Source organism: Anguilla anguilla, chromosome 2, assembly GCF_013347855.1.
Source record: "Anguilla anguilla isolate fAngAng1 chromosome 2, fAngAng1.pri, whole genome shotgun sequence".
NCBI lineage: Eukaryota > Metazoa > Chordata > Actinopteri > Anguilliformes > Anguillidae > Anguilla > Anguilla anguilla.
Window position 1 is genome coordinate 17,507,962 of NC_049202.1, and position 13,841 is coordinate 17,521,802.

General features: G+C 38.8%; 1 protein-coding gene across 1 annotated transcript; it reads left to right on the top strand.

Annotated features, from left to right (window-relative positions):
• The first annotated feature begins 7,870 nt into the window (after positions 1-7,870).
• Positions 7,871-10,883, top strand: atpv0e2 (ATPase H+ transporting V0 subunit e2). Its single transcript, XM_035401248.1, has 4 exons — positions 7,871-8,098; positions 8,458-8,505; positions 9,246-9,352; positions 9,605-10,883. Exons 1-3 carry the CDS (start codon positions 7,995-7,997, stop codon positions 9,337-9,339), a joined length of 246 nt encoding a protein of 81 aa, XP_035257139.1. The 5' UTR covers positions 7,871-7,994; the 3' UTR covers positions 9,340-9,352; positions 9,605-10,883.
• The last annotated feature ends 2,958 nt before the right edge of the window (positions 10,884-13,841 follow it).

Genomic DNA, 13,841 nt, shown 5'->3' on the forward strand with positions numbered 1-13,841 from the left:
AAATTTACAATATTGCAGTAACAGTTAATTTTCTTAGAGTTCTTAAAATTTGGGCACAAAGAATACACATCCTTGTAAACAGTGCAAACCGCAAATCCTGAGATTGGCATGATTTAATTGTTTTCATTATATAGAGCTCAGGTACACAGAAATAGTTATCTTTTTGTGGATTTCATGTTGGCTTGAACTTGAGCAGCCAATTTATGCACTCCTCATTTAGACCAACTCTACAGACTTTAAATATGATTTTAACAGTGAAGCAAAATCTGGGTCAGTGTCTTTTCTTCGTACACTTCATGGCCAAAAATTTGTGGACACTGGAACATCACACCCGTATGTACTTGTTGAACATCTCATTTCAAAACCATGGGCATTAGTATGGAGTTGGTCCCCGCTTTGCTGCTATAACACTCTTCTGGGAAGGCTTTCCACTAGATTTTGGAACATGGCTGTGGGTATTCACTTCCATTCAGCCTCACGAGCATTTGTGAGTTTGGGCACTGATGTTGGGCGAAAAGGCCTGGCTGGCAGTTTGGGTTTCAATTCGTCCCAGAAGTGTTCGATGGGGTTGAGATCAGGGCTCTGTGCAGGTCAGTCAAGTTCATCCACACCAGACTTGGTAAACGTTTTTTTTATGGATCTCGCTTTGTGCATGGGGGCGTTATCAAGTTGAAACAGGAAAGGGCCTTCCTCAAACTGTTGCCACAATGTTGGAAGCGTACAATTCTCTTGAATGTCTTTGTGTGCTGTAGTATTAATATTTCCCTTCACTGGAACTAAGGGACCTAACCCAAACCACGAAAAACAGCCCCAGACCAAGGGGTGTCCGTATACTTTTGGTCATATAGTGTATGGAATTGAAAAATATTACACTTTATCAACGATTCAATGGAAACTTTCCACTTCTGTGAGCTTGTGTGGCCTATCGCCTTGCAGCTGAGCTGTTGTTGCTCCTAGACATTTACACTTCACAATAACAGCATTTAGTTGACCGGGGCAGATCTACTAGGGCAGAAATTTGACAAACTGACTTGTGTGAAAAGTGGCATCCTATGACAGTGCCACGTTGAAAGTCACTGAGCTCTTCAGTACGACCCATTCTACTGCTATTGTTTGTCTATGGAGATTGCATGGCTATATGCTTGATTTTATGCACCTGTTAGCAAAGGGTGTGGTGGAAGTAGCCAAACCCACTAATTAGAAGAGGCGCCTACACACTTTTGGCCATGTAGTGTACTTGTCTCAACCTTTCTCCAAGCTACATTATTGCCAATATTTGTTTATACCTCTTTCATACACATAAGGTGGTTGGCCTAGTGGTGTAGTGGTTCATGACTTGGCCTTGTGACTCCAGTGGAACAGTTCTGCAGGAAGCTGAATGCTGCTCTATACAACAAGTCATCTGAATCAGAGGTTTTCAAGCTTTTCTGATTCAGGGAACCCCACCCAGTTTCAAAGGCCAGGAGACCCCTATCATAAGTTAAAAGGATTATTATTATTATTATTATTATTATTATTATAAAGGAGCAGTTTTAGCAGATTCAGGTGCTTTACCTGCTGTAAATCAGTATCATCGACTCAAAGCATGTTGGTGGATAATATTGCCAAAGGTAAGCATTTGCTCTGTGTCAAGAACTTTTTGGAACGACTTGTGCAACAGCAGCAGTGGTGCTTGAATGCCTGCTGACAGTAAAAACTGCTTTCTGACAGGCAGGCAAGATTGAACCAGCAAAAAAAAGAAAAGAAAAAACTGCTAGAAAAAAATGTGTGAGTCAGTGGCAGGATATTGTGGCTAACAGCACTGAAGATGTGCTGCGTTTCAAAAGCGATGAAATAGTAAGATAGTTAGTACCTGCTGGGAACAGTGGCGGTGCTGAATGACATATTATGTTCAGGACTGCATGAGTCTGTTTTTAATAAGTGCCAGTGGTTTAGTTACCTTTTGCGCTATCCGAAACTTCGTTTTTTAATAGTAGTATCAAATGAGGGCATTTGATTGTACTGTTTCGGTAGGGCAAATAATGACGTGGCTGGACATATTCAATTCATTCTTGACCCCTCTGTTATCCAGAACTTCTGTGCTGTTTCTCTTTTTTTCCTTTCTCTCTTAAACCCTTGAACCTGCTGTTTTCAAGCACTCTACTGCTACAATGTCCCCTAGGGTTTAGTCTGTTTTTTTGTCATTGCTACACTGATGACAAACAACTTTTTCTCTCCTTCCATCCCTCTGATACATTGACCTTAGTACGCATCAGCTTGCCTACGAGACTTCTCAGACTAGAAGGAAATTGCCTCCTGAAGCTCATCTTGACTGAAACAGATATGCTACACTTCCCAGCCAAGTCCTCTCCCTGCTTGACGTTGGACTCACCATGGACTGCACAGCAGTTTCAAACTGTTCATCTGCAAGGAATCTCCGAGTGGTAATGAACAACAAACAGTCTTTCTCTGTGAACATCACGGTGGTATTTCAGGCTTGCAGATTCTTCCTTCGCAACATCTGGCCAATCTGCTTCTTTCTCAAAACCTACTCAACCCAGCTCCAGACTTCTATTTTCTACTACCTCTATTTTCATGCCCCCCTCCCCCATGTGCCTGCATTTCACAATCATGTCTCTTATCTGTTCTGGTACTCCATTGATGGACTGAGCTTAACACTGTGGTCAGGAATCCTACCCATCTTCCAAGAACCACCTCTTCAGTCTGCACCATGGATCTTCTGACCCTCTTTAACTATCTTCTTTATTTCTTTTTGGATTTCTTTTTGAGGTTAATAATGCTACAGGTATAGCTGTGCAGAGATGCATAGATAAATTTTGTTTGCAATACTAATTTTTGGTGTGTTAGGTTAACTTTACATTTATGTACTGAGTACAGATGAGCCTTCTGTAGCTTCTTGGTGATATTGCACTTTCGCATTCCTAAGACTAACACTGATATTCCCTCTATATAACAGCTTCTGTTATGTACAGTAGCTGTAATGTAAGTTAAAATGATCGCCCAGACCAGAGCATTTCTAGCCCTCCAGTACTTCCTAAAACTTGATTGGGTTTGACAAACTAATTTAATTCAAGGTACACATAAGTTAGTGCATATGCAATGCATTCAATGAGTTGACCTTGCTTTGTAATTAGTTCCAAAGGTCTTATGGGTGTCAGGATAAGCAGAGAACAAATAAAGGCAAGATTTTTCTTTATAAGCCGTTGCTATCCATTAGCAAACCTCTGGCTTTTTTGCCACAGAAATGCAGCCATTGTGTTGGGGAGTGCTCATTGAAAATTAGGGCAAAAGCTGTTTCAGACAAGTGACACTTACTCAGGAAAAAAGAAGAAGTCAACATGTGTCGTGGTAGCTTGTAAACTGAAAGGCCTCAAATTCTGAAACTTCCGTCTTAATGACTTATTTGAGATATACAAAACTGAAGGAGGCGCGTGCTTACAAAGATAACCTCTCAAGCTAACTGCCAGCACACTTGACCATGCAACTGCTTTCCTGATTACATAACTTCCCTATCAACCCTTAGCCTCCATATCAGATGAGTAAGTGCTGCGTTATGCTAAAAACACTACCTTACTGAAAGCCTATGGCAAGCCGTTTTAGCTTTAATTCATTTCTAGAGGATATCGCAAATACAATTCTAACTAGTTAGAATTGTATTTGTATTGTCAAACCCAAATATTCAAACCCTACATGCCAGCCAGACCCCTCCGTTCTGCTACCTCAGGACGCCTGGCACCTCCCCCTCTTCGCACCTGCGCTTCCCGAACACGTCTCCTGTCTGTTCTGGCCCCACGGTGGTGGAATGACCTCCCCGTGGAGGTCAGAACAGCTGAGACACTGACCCACTTCAAGCGACGACTGAAGACTCACCTCTTCAGTCTGCACCTCTCCCCATCCCACCCTACCTCCCTGTAAATGCTTAGGGTTGTAACTAGGTAGCTGTTTTGTAGGTGACTTAGTTAATGCACCTGTCTTAACTACTGCTTGTATTTTTGCATAGACTGCGTTGTTGCTGTTCTCGTTTGTGTTAGTGTTAAACAGTTTAACCTTCAGGGTTCAAGTTGAACTATGCGGTTGTTCCCTGCACTTGGACCGGTACTTCTCTCTAGGGTTTTCGTCATACTTGTTCCTGGTTATGGTTAAACACTTTGTTGTACGTCGCTCTGGATAAGAGCGTCTGCCAAATGCCTGTAATGTAATGTAATGTAATGGCTTGCCATAAAAGCCCCATATTTCTGTAACAGAAAATATAGGTAGTTATTATTAATCTATAAAAATGTTTCTTTGTTTTGCTTAAAAACTCATGTATAGTAGTCAGCTGCTTTTAAATCACGTATTCACTATATATTCATAATCATTGACTGACTATGGTTTCACAGTAAGGACATTTTCCACTAGAGGGGGTTGCAGGCCTTGTCTGCTTAGTGTTGGACTAACTGGTGTTTCTTCTGAACTCCCAATGCAAAGCATCACAGAGACGCCCACATTAACATGCTATACAGTTTTAACCCTTAATTAAGCAATACACTTTAGCAGAACTCAGTTAAACAAGTCTCGTAATAGCATGCAATCTGAGCTGCTGAATGTGGGTGTCTGCTTAGCAAATAATAATAATAATAATAATAATAATAATAATAAGGCTGGGGGAACTCTTGTAATTTCCTTATTATTCACAGATAGCACTTTGGTGTGTTAAGCTCAAAACCTGCTAGAAAGCCACAAAGCAATTCAGCCATACAATGCTACTGTGCAAACTACAGATTGTAGATTTATCTGGTTCTGTCTTCCTCCAGAAATTGGCTGTACCAAACCATTTGCCTTCCGCTCACATGAAAATTTATGTACTGATGTGATATGTGGGGGGAAAAAATGGACTCTTCTTGTCAGCAAGAATTGTGCACATGGGGAAATCACAGATTTTAAACAAACCTGAGAACACTTGGAATGTTGCTGTTAATAAATGGCCAGGGTCCAGAACAAATGCTTTGAATTTTGAGGAAATTTTAAGCAGCTAACAACTCAACTACTGCATAACACAAATAGGCGAGAATGCTGGCAGTTTTCCTGAGCAGACCATATCAAGCAAGGTACATTCAGTTGTAGTCAAACGCATGAGTATGTCTATCATCTTTAAAAATGTAATAAAATCTGTGTTTCAAGGTTACACCACCAACGGAGCAGTAAAAAATAAAAAATAGAAGAAACAAGAGAAATAAACAGTACCAGACACTAATTCAATCAGTAACTCATTGTGATCATCTTTTTTTCTGATGACAATGTGGCCTTCAGAGAACTCTGGACTGTTCTTCCCTTGTTTTAGACCTTTCAATAAAAATCAATCTCAACAATTGAGGCTAGGTATTTACTATGGTGATTAAAGAAGATTGTAAAAGTGCTTTGATTTAGGATATTTTTCAATGGCAGCGGACAGCTGTTATCCTGTGGTAGATTGTTGTAGATAACAATTATTTTATCCAGAATGACCTGTAACATGTGATCTTGTGTCTAGCCCTGTGCTGTAGAGTTGCAGACTACCATACACATTACAGTGAATAGTTGCAGATAATATTTTTATAGTGGACCAACGTTATGGTGGGAGGGGTATGATCTGCTTCATATCATAGAGGCTGGGATAAACTTCAAAAATCCTGCCCCTGGTCAGGTTTGAGCATGGCTTCTCTTTTTTCCCTCATGTAATTCTATGTAGAATCCTGACTTCAGCTTTTGAAAAAAACCCTATTTCCAGAATGTGTCCTTGACAATTGCAAAGAAACTCATGACTGTTAAGAAACAAATGAATTGCCACAAGTATGTTCAAACTGAAGGACATGACTTACAGCTGTTCTGTCTCAGTACCACATTTGCATGCTTTGGACTTTGGCACCAAAACCACCTGGATGAATTGCCGTAACTTGCTTGTCTTTGTGAATGAGTATAACATAAACCATGGCCACATGAACCAAGCAGTGCTGTGTAGTTTTCTGTCTTTGTCATGTTGTCAAAAGCATGTGCACCTGCAATATAATCCTCGTTTTCATATTTTAAAAACCTTTCATTTCAGTGAGAGGTATATTATGCTCTGAATATAAACACATTATGGTAACTTAGATATTTTCTGTCATGTCCTACTGAAGTAACATGATGAGCAGAGCATGCCTGTCTAACGTAGCCCCTCCCCTTGTCCAGTGATGACAGCTTACATTGGGGTGAAGGCCCTGAAGGGGCACATATTTTACCATTTCAGGGCTATGTTTCTAAACACATAGAGATACTGGAGTAATTCTATTTTTATTGGGATTTTCTTTCAATAGAAATACATCAGTCACATAATACATAACTACCATTCTACGTTCCCCCTATGAAATATGCCTGAAAAGACTATATGTAGGTTCTATGGCAGATTTTTGCGTAGATTAACTGTTAATTGGGGTTCATCAATGTATTTTACAATACTCTGTCCTAATATAGTCCCCTGTCTCACTGTGATAGATCTTTAACATGTTGATTTCTCAGAAAGTCAGAAAAACTTTTTTGAAATCTATGACTGACAAATCTGTTTGTGACACATAGCTCTACTATCAGCTTCCATGCAATGCAAATGCCAGTGACAGATGACTGTGAGCAGTAGTGGTGCCAGGATTTTTTCCCTGGAGATGCTAAGGGGGAGCTAGTTCAATAATGGAGGCGCTGATAATTTTTGGCTATGCCATAATTTTTTGGCTATTTATTACAGGGCCCAGTTTGTCCCCATTTGTGTCGCCACTGACTGTGAGGTAGCTATAGATCCCCTCAGAGGACACAAGGCACCTCTAGAAAGTGCTGTTTGTGGGGGTAGGGTGACAGCTCTAATACATGCAGTGTCAGAGCATCATAATTTGACTTTGTGTAAACAGGGATAGAGTGAAAGGCTTTGAATTTCAAAATAAGGGGAAAAACAAGCTGGCCAATCTTTATACAATTGCATTTTTTAAAACTGAGAACAAAAATGCAGGCTGTGAAAACAACGTTCCTGCCTGTGTATTCAACTTAACTCCTTAAACACTCACCATATCTGAATATGATGTATACTGTGTGTGATCTCATTGTGGTGAGAAATTCAGCTCTGGCTTACATGGAATAACATGGAACCCATCTTAGTAAGGATTGAGCAAAATCATGTCAAGCCCCAACTTTAATTCTTAACAAAAGATAAATTTTGCCTCAGGAGCAAGGGCTTTTGTAATCATTGATCAACTATGTGGATCATAATTTTTTGATGTGCTTATTTTAGTTTTCAATCCAATTTAGTATACCTTTATACATATCTTTGTTTGCAGAAAAAGAGAGATTACAAGTTATTCATAAAACATTTGTAAAGTTAGTGAATGACTGTGATTAATGTCTGGCTTTTACCAGCTGATCTGCATCTCCTCTGTTTTTTTCTTTAAAAAATTCCTTTTGCACTATTTATATTTTACTGTCAACGTATAATCTTTATTGTGTATTTGCTCTACTGCATGTGTTTTTGTTGCTTTGCCAAGTTAACTAAAGCCTAAATAGAAGAACATCTATGATGACGATGATGAAGTGATGATGATGATGATGATGATGATTATTATTATTGTTATTATTATTATTATTATTTCTCATGTTATCTGAATCACGTCGTCCAATCTACTTAAAAATGTACTGCTTTTCGGAAATACGTCCTTTGATGACGAAATTTTCGTCATTTCCCTTACGCGCAACTCTGTGTCGGTCTCTGTCGTTGCTTGTAGCCAGTACCAATCCCTGATTTAATGAACTGATTGATGGCACGTGTAAACCAATAAAATAAATAGAAAGTAGAAAAGCAAGCCAATCAAATGTGTTCTGCTAAAAATAGGTGGGGATTAAGGGGAATCTACCTAGAAACAGCTTGTAGGAGAAGGCTATAGCGGAGCGCTTCTGTGCTTGGCTTGGGGACATTTTGCTGTCGTTTTTCGCATATTCAGCTCCTAATTTAAGAGATAAAGATGGTTTCTCACTCGCTCACGTTGCCGATGATCTGCTTCACTACGTTGTGGGCGCTGGTAGGTTGTGTCGCCCCATTTTTCGTTCCGAAAGGACCGAATCGTGGGTAAGTAGAATGCAATTTAGCAAATCAAATAAAAACATAAAATTAATAGCGTTAGCTATATGTATTAAGTTATACCCAGGCAGTTGTTATTTATGTATTTTCATTTTATTTGTAATAATGAATTGCATATATATCGGTTTGCATTTTTTAAATAAATGCCATAATAGGCCAAATCACCTACTACCTTCAAGATGCCCACAGTCATGCCAGTAAATGGCTGCAACCAACCAATAATGTTACAGTTTTTAAATTGCATCTTATTTTGTAAGAGAATTTTAAATGTCGGCATTGTGTCCCCTTGGTTTGTGGGTTACTAATTGTACCGTTACATGTATGTGCCACTCTTTTTATCTTTGCAGAGTTGTTATCACGATGATGATATTGACAGCGGTGTGCTGCTACTTATTGTGAGTATGAAAAGGCGAGAACAGTTTATATAACTTTGAATCATTTAACCCACTACATTAGCGGAAAAGGGCATCATGGGGCCTCATCATAATATAGGTGTCATGTCAGGAATTGGCTTTTTATCTGAACAGTATAAAGGTGTAATGCACATATGTGTATGGGTCTGTATCTCGTAACCGCAGCGGTTGGGAAATTCAGGATGTGAATAACAGTGCTTCTGGAAGTAGGCCTTTGATTTGGTACACAAATTTGGTAGGCATTTTGACGTTATGTGCTTTCCAGTTTTTTCCAATCCAATTTTTGGTTATGCTGAAAAAACAAGTAATATTTTTAAAACAATTCACCAAAAGTATTGGCTTGTACAATATACTGAATTTGATTTCATTATAAATTTTAAAGTACTGAGCACTACATTTGGTGTTCCTGGTTCTTGAGTATATTTTCCTATGTCATTTCTGCATGAAAAGCAGGAACAGACTGATGTGTGCACACATGCCATAAGAAAACCAGGAAACAAATGGAGCTGTTTCAATCCTGTTTGGCACAAATGCAGGACATACTCTATATCTTTACATCAAAAAATGTGTTGCCCCTTTTACTGTTTCCTAAATGTAATGAACTTCTAACTGCTGCTTGATAAAGTGCCTGTGTGTGCCATCTTCAGTCACATGTAAATGAGCTTAACTGTTTGGATTTAGTGCAATTAAATCTGTAAGGCCGATATGTGCACTTTTCACAGCTGGCTGATAGCAATTCTGGCCCAGGCTAACCCTCTGTTTGGACCTCAGCTGAAGAATGAAACCATCTGGTACCTGCGGTACTTCTGGGAGTGAATTTCTCCTCATGGTAAATACAATATGTGTTCTGAAACATTCTGGTTCAGCAGCTTCAACACATGATCCAGAGGTTTTGCCTATGATATCAGTCACAGGGCATGGACTAAAGAGGCTTCTTGCCAAATGTCTGGCCATGAATTTGCATGCATTTTACACAATAGATAATCTTTTTTTGTGATAAAGTAGTCACAAACTCCGTCAAATACATCTGTCTCTATTATGCTGAATATTTATTAACACAAGATGTTTTGTTTGCTTCTAGAGTCACATTGCCTATTTGGGGACCATCTCTTTTTTCCAATGTTTTCTCCAAGACATTGTTTGGATTTGACTATCTCAACAGCTTCTCATAAAACCACAATGAGGAAGTGGAGGACAATAACCTCACCAGTTATTTATTTAATCAAACACCGGGCCACGCAGACACACAACTCTCTTCACTAGATTAACAGGAACCTGAGCCTCTGACTCCCAGTCTGACAACATATTGCTTGTCTTAGTCAGCCACAGTGTATGCATATGAATTTTTCTTCCCATTTTCAAAAATGATTCCTCCTTTCTTTTAAAAGATACAGAGAAGTACTGTAGGCACCAACAAATCCAACTGACTTGGAATGGTCTCACGACATTTCTGTAGTGTTACAACAGTGTTGTCACATTAGAGCTACCTTGTGAGAGTGTGCCCGTAAGCTTGGAAAACCGCTTTAGGGTAGTGGAAAGAAGTGATGATCTCTGAATGTTAGTGATATTGTGTAGGTATCACATTTTTCCCTCCTTTCTGTCTCCTGTGGTCAAATGTGCAGTTCCTGGGACCTTCAATATCAAGTGTTTGGTAAACTGATGTATTTTAGGTAAATATTTATTGAATGTTTTTATTTATTTTTTATTTATTATTTGTATTTATTTGTTTTACTTATGTGAGCGCTCTGAAATTATTTCAAGGAGAAATGTGCAGGTTCAAACCACATTATATCATTTTGTGTATAAGCAGTTATCAGAATGGATTTGGATGCGGGCCATATGAAACAAGCAGCCCAGCTCTGTTTCTCTGTCCTGAAATAGGTACCATGAAACAGTTCTGTTTATTTTCTCATTAGAGTACAGTGCCAGAACCCATGGTTAACACAATGAATGCTTTAGGCCACGCCACAACCGTCAAACTTCTTTGTAAACAGTGTGTACTGTGTTTGACTGTGACTGTTTGCCACTAGAGTAGCCATACTTTTTTTTTTTTCTCGATATACAGCTGCTTTTAGAGAGACCAAAACAAATTATCTGCATCTATTGCCATAGTAAAGTCAATAATAGGTACATTGATTACAATATGAACTGTAATTATGGATTTTTGAAGTGGTCAATATTGATTATACCTTTCAAATATGGTTTTGTTTGCCAGAAGTAGATGTTGTATGTATTACACAGCAAAGACAACAGCAAATGTGAAGTCATGTGCATGCTGTATAGACGTTTACATGGTTATACTGTCCTCCTGTGTCAAAATGACCCTTCCCTGTCAAAATTATAATAATTCATGAAAAAAAATGCTTTTGTGTCATGTTTTCTTCTCCATTTATGTTTTTCGCTTATGGGCAACTGGTTTTAAGGGCACAGACACATTTACCTTGTGTGACAGATGCAATTCAGCTCTCCTGGAATGTTTCATTTCTCACTGTCATGTAGAATAATACAATTGTCGTGCTGAAACAGGAAAGGGCCTTCTCCAAACTGTTGCTACATAGTTGGAAGTATAGTATTGTCTAGCCCAAACCATGAAAAACAGCCAAAGACCAAGTGTCCATATAGTTTTGGTCATATAGTGTATGTAATTGGAAAATATTACACTTTATCAATGATTCAATGGAATGAACAAAAACACATTTTCCAAATGATACATTTATTTCCAAAAGGAACAGGCTTCATAATTATTACCACTGTGTACCACTGTGATTGGTTCAGCCTCCCCTGGCAAGGATAACATCACTTGAAGTCTTTTATATAATGTTAGTTAAGGTTGTAGAATATGCTTGGAGGGATCTTGAACCATTCCACTGTGCAAAACCTTTCGAGATTCTCCAAAGCTTTGTATTTGTATGTAAGGATTGCCCTCTTCAATTCAGACAGCAGGTTTGCAGAAGGGTTTATATTCAGAGACTAAGATGGCCATTACAATACTTTGATTTTCATAGAATAATTTCTGTGTTGTCATTAAGGCATGTTTGGGTTCATTTTCTTGTTGGAAGGTCCACCTATGGCCAAGTCTCTGCCTCCTGGCAAGAGCAAACCCAGTTTTAGTTTAAAATGTCCTGGATCTTGGTGGAATTTATTATGCTATACACAAGTGTCCCTGGACGACTGGCTGCAAAACAACCCCAAAGCATCAATGATCATCCTGCATATTTGACAGAAAGTATGAGGTGCTTTTCCTTGTATGTATCCCTCTTTTGATACCAAACATACCAGTGGTGGACATGGGCAAAAAGTTACATTTTGGTTCATCTAACCATAGCATCCCATTTCCATCAATTCAATCATTTGCCTGTACAGACACTTGAATTTTTTAGTTGCTCTCAGTAAGTGCTTTCTTCATGAAAACCTTCCAAAGCCTGTTGGTATGGAGGTGGCATTTTATTGTAGATTTTCATTCTGGCTGACACACGGATGCATCTAAGTTCTGTGGTTCTTGAACTGTCGTGCTTGTGTTCTTCTTTGCCTCCCTCATCATCCTCCTTACTGTGCTTGGGGACAACATGCACTTGCATCCTCTTCCTGGCAATTTGGTAACTGTTTCAGATGTTTGAACCTTTTTGATTATCGGCACGAAAGTGCTAAGTCGTGTGATTAACAATGTTTGCATTCTTTGAGCTTATTATCAGATTTTTGTTGGTCAACAACCATCTGTCTCATTTGTTTTGACAGTTCTTTGGCTTTCCCCATGGTGATGGATAACTCCATGTGGGTTACCTGATTTTTTATATCCTAGTTCAACGGGAAGTGATGGAAGGCCTTTCCTTAAGACTGAGATGAACTGAAATAAGTAGAATTTTATCACAGGTTAACCAGAATTTTATTTAAGGGGTGCCAATAATATTTGGGTTTACATTCCATGTTTATTTATAATTTTAATTAATTATACTCAGAATAATAGTATTACTCAGTAAAAAGAAAACAAAACTTACTTTTTAAAGAATAAATTCTATTAAAATAGAAGTATAGTTTTTCTGTGTTTGATCATAAAATATAGTTTATTGTAAATACATTTTTATAGCCTTTTTCCCACATTTTCACTAATGGTGCCAAAAAGAGGAATACATAAATTGCAATCTTCCCTAAATAATTATGAGGACTTGAGAAGAAATAATTAAGAGGAGTCAGAAACGTTGACATGGTCAACATCAGCATCTGCTCATCATTCTCCAAGAATAAAAATGAAAGGGTTGCTGTACTGTAGGCCCTACCCTGAGGCCAGCCAATATTATAGGGTCGAGAGGCTTGCATTTATCATGACTGTCCATGCAGATTAGTATTTTCAATAGGAACAGATCTGTAAAGCAGCCAACAGTTAACCGTATCCACCGACAGGTTTGTACGTCATCATGCAAAGGTCACTTCAGGTCATTACCGAGTGAGTAGCCATTTAGACCAGTTAAACATTTAACATTGTTTTTTAATTCTTTGTTTTTTTTAACTTTTGGTAACACAACACGATCACACATGCGCGCATACTCGCGCGCCCGCGCACGCACGCGCGCGCGCACACCACCACAGGGTCATCAGCCTTTTATGCACAGCATGACTTAAGGAGGAGGGTTGCTGTCGTTCTGGATATGTGACTTTACTATAGGGTTTGACAGGATCCATACCTGTCCTATCGGGGCCATTATGCAAGAAAAATCAATAAAATCAGATTCGCTTGTGGTCATATTAACGGCATGTGTCTTATAGCTTGCTTGTGAATCCCTTCATCGATGCGAAACACTGGGATCCATAAGAATTCCTGTAAATTGTTTGATAATTGGCCTCATTTTCTAGGTTCCAATCAGAACCGTTTCATTTGCTTCAGTTATTGTTATGAGGTGCAGTGGGTCTGCGTATTCCCTGTTTGGTATGTTCCTCATTAAAAATAACAGACTGAGTTTGCATTTCGTGTTTTTAGCATGCATTATAACAATGAGTAGCATAGAGTCTAGGCTACCAAATGCAAACAGAAACATGTTTCGAAAACTGATATGGATTTTGTTATGCAGCATTGTCCAGCTCAAATGGTGACAGTTCCGCACCGCGTGATAGTTTACAAATTGCTTATTTAACATGTTATAAATTAGTTTCTAAAAGACATGGGAACATGAGGTACAGTAGCGGTGCTCTTGGAAAAATGATCAATTTTGAAGCAGGAATGGATTACAATAGTTGAAATACATAAAGGTATATAGGCTACATAATACGTGGGGTGGGGGTTGCTCTGATAACAAAGATTAAAAGGACCACTGTGAAAATCTGTA

Coding starts and splice junctions, on each gene's coding strand:
- atpv0e2 (XM_035401248.1), top strand. CDS start 7,995: ATGGTTTCTCACTCGCTCACGTTGCCGATGATCTGCTTCACTACGTTG. Junction 8,099..8,457: donor CCGAAAGGACCGAATCGTGG/GTAAGTAGAATG, acceptor TTATCTTTGCAG/AGTTGTTATCACGATGATGA. Junction 8,506..9,245: donor GCGGTGTGCTGCTACTTATT/GTGAGTATGAAA, acceptor CACTTTTCACAG/CTGGCTGATAGCAATTCTGG.